This window comes from Nicotiana sylvestris, chromosome 8, assembly GCF_000393655.2.
Source record: "Nicotiana sylvestris chromosome 8, ASM39365v2, whole genome shotgun sequence".
In the NCBI taxonomy this organism is placed as follows: Eukaryota; Viridiplantae; Streptophyta; class Magnoliopsida; order Solanales; family Solanaceae; genus Nicotiana; species Nicotiana sylvestris.
Window position 1 is genome coordinate 82459391 of NC_091064.1, and position 3057 is coordinate 82462447.

The following is a 3057-nucleotide window of genomic DNA, read 5'->3' on the forward strand; positions in this document are numbered from 1 at the left end:
CCATAGTTGCTACTATGCGGGATAGAATCCACAGGTTTATAGTACGGTTGGCCCCGAAGTTGACCGAGGCATATGCCATCGCTGCATTGCTGGATAGAATGGATATCTCCCGGATTTAGGCATTTTCCCAAAATATTGAAAGGGGGAGGTGTCGGCAACAGGATACGGAGAGGACTGAGTCAGGGCAGCGGAAGAGGATGAGATTTGCCAGATCTCAGGAGCAATCTCAGGGTAGTTACAGGCCCCAGTACTTCGAATAGCCACCTAGACCTCCGCCACCTCAGCTACAGGGTTACAAGTATGACCGTTATACTCAGTCAGGACCAGGTGAGAGCTCCCAGGCGTCAAGTTTGCAGCGACGATGAGGTTTAGGGCAAACATGGCCAGTTCCACCATGGTGAGCCATCTGTGGTAGAGGACATTTAGGCCAATGTCAAGTCGATTTCGATGCTTGCTATACATGTGGACGTCCAGGGTATATAATGCGAGATTGCCCAACTAGAGATTTTGGGGGAATGGCGCAACCAGCGAATTCAGCAACAGGATCAGCTATGTCCGTGCATCCTTTAGGGCGTAAGTCTCAGTCTTCGGCGGGTAGAGGTTGAGGAAGAGGTTGAGGGTCCGATTTAGGTGGTAACCAGAATCGTATCTCTGCGCTAGCGGGTTGATAGGACCAAGAGTCCTCACCATACATTGTGACAGGTACGTTGACCATTTGTTTTCACGATGTTTATGCCCTGATAGACCCAAGATCTACTTTATCATGTATTACCCCATTTTTCGCGAGGAAATTTGGTATAGTGCCTGAAATACTAAGTAATACTTTTATGGTATCTACACCGGTCGGAGAATCGATTATCGCTAGATGCGTTTACTAAGGTTGTACGATATCAGTTTGTGGTCGTCAGACCTCAGCCGACCTAGTTGAGCTAGAGATGTTGGTTTTTGATGCTATCATGGGCATGGACTGGTTGGCAGCTTGTTATGCCACAGTTGATTGTCGAGCAAAGACAGCCAAATTTCATTTTCTGGGTGAGTCAGTCCTTGAATGGGTAGGTAATACAGCGACACCCAGAGGCAGGTTTATTTCCTATCTGAAGGCGAGGAAAATGATCGCAAAAGGGTGCATTTATCATATTGTGCGAGTTAAAGATGCAGATGCTGAGATACCTACACTTCAGTCTATTCCAGTAGTAAAGGAGTACGCGGATGTATTTCCAGATGAACTTCCAAGTATTCCTCCATAGTGAGAGATTATTTTGGCATCGATTTGCTTCCAGGAACGTAACCAATATCCATCCCTCCCTATAGAATGGCACCTGCCGAATTGAAGGGGTTGAAGGAGCAATTAAAAGATTTGTTGGAGAAAGGTTTCATCAGGCCCAGTACTTTACCTTGGGGTGCACCGGTACAGTTTGTGCGGAAGAAAGACGGTTCGCTAAGGATGTGTATCGATTATAGGCAACTGAACAAGGTAACTATTAAGAATAAGTATCCATTTCCAAGGATAGATGACTTGTTTGATCAATTGCAAGGAGCTAGATACTTTTCAAAAATAGATTTGAGGTCAGGGTACCACCAGGTTAGAGTTCGGGAGAAAGATATTCCCAAGACATCCTTCAGGACCCTATATGGCCACTTTGAGTTCCTTGTTATGTCCTTCCGGTTGACGAATGCACCTGCCATATTTATGGACTTGATGAATAGCTTATTTCGGCCATATTTGGATCTATTCGTGATAGTCTTTATTGATGATATTCTAGTTTATTCACGTTCAGAGGATAAGAATGTGGATCACCTACGAGAGGTACTCCAAACCCTCCGTGATAATAAATTGTATGCTAAGTTTTCTAAGTGTGAGTTCTGGTTGAAGTCCGTAGACTCAAAAGATTGAGGTTGTGAAATCCTGGCATAGACCTACCACTCCGATAGAGATTCGTAGCTTTCTAGGCTTAGTAGGATATTACCGGAGGTTCGTAGAGGGTTTTTCTTCTCTTTCAGCACAATTAACGAAGCTGACGTAGAAAGCGACTAAGTTTCAGTGGACAGAGGCCTGTGAGCAGAGTTTCCAAGAGCTTAAGAACAGGTTGACCTCAGTGCTAGTTCTAGCACTTCTAGAAGGTCCAGATGGTTATGCCATGTATTGTGATGCCTTAGGTGTCGGGTTAGGATGTGTCCTGATGCAACGTGGGAAAGTAATTATGTATGTTTCACGGCAATTAAAGAAGCATAAGAGAAATTATCCGACCCACGACCTCGAATTAGCTACGATTGTCCATGCACTTAAGAAATGGCAGGATTATTTATATGGTGTTCATGTTGATGTGTTCACAGATCATAAAAGCATGTAATATATCTTCAAGCAAAAAGAGTTGAATTTGCGACAAAGGCGATGGCTTGAGTTATTGAAAGACTACGATGTTAGCATTCTCTACCATCCAGGGAAAGCTAATGTTGTAGTAAATGCCTTAAGTCGCCGATCTATGGGTAGCTTAGCACATGTAGAGGCCGAGAAAAGACAATTAACCAGAGAGATTCATCAGGTGGCTTATTTGGGGGTTCGGTTAGTAGACTCTGGCAATGGAGGAGTTATACTCCAAAATGCTGCAAAATCATCTCTCATAACTAAAGTAAAGGAGAGGCAGTAAGAGAACCTAGAGTTAGTCGAGTTGAGAGAGCGGGTTCCCCAACAGAAGAAGCCGTTGTTAGAACTCAAAAGAGATGGGGTTCACAGATATAGGGGTTGTTTGTGTGTTCCAGATGTAGCAGGGCTACGAGACAGGATTATGTCAGAGGCACATTATTCATGGTACTCAATTCACCCTGGGTCGACAAAGATGTATCATGACATTAAGGATGTGTATTGGTGGAACGATATGAAGAAGAACATTGCTAAGTATGTTACTCAATGCCCTAGTTGACAACAGGTGAAAATAGAGCACCAGAAGCCCGGAGGGCTAATGCAGACTATAGAGATCCCGACATAGAAATGAGAGGCGATAAACATGGACTTTATCGCAAGTTTACCTCATTCTTATCATAAATTCGATTCCATAT

The 3057-nt window shown here is 44.0% G+C and overlaps 2 protein-coding genes across 2 annotated transcripts in view; both read left to right on the forward strand.

Moving 5' to 3' along the window:
* Positions 1-482: 482 nt before the first annotated feature.
* LOC138875292 (uncharacterized) lies at positions 483-1247 on the forward strand. Its single transcript, XM_070154115.1, has 2 exons — positions 483-573; positions 895-1247. Exons 1-2 carry the CDS (start codon positions 483-485, stop codon positions 1245-1247), a joined length of 444 nt encoding a protein of 147 aa, XP_070010216.1.
* Positions 1248-1312: 65 nt separating this feature from the next.
* LOC138875293 (uncharacterized) overlaps positions 1313-3057 on the forward strand; it is a 10161-nt gene continuing 8416 nt past the window's right edge. The window contains exons 1-4 of the mRNA XM_070154116.1: positions 1313-1582; positions 2025-2195; positions 2335-2347; positions 2443-2630. Coding sequence (XP_070010217.1) covers positions 1313-1582; positions 2025-2195; positions 2335-2347; positions 2443-2630 — 642 coding nt within the window. The remainder of the gene's footprint in view (positions 1583-2024; positions 2196-2334; positions 2348-2442; positions 2631-3057) is intronic.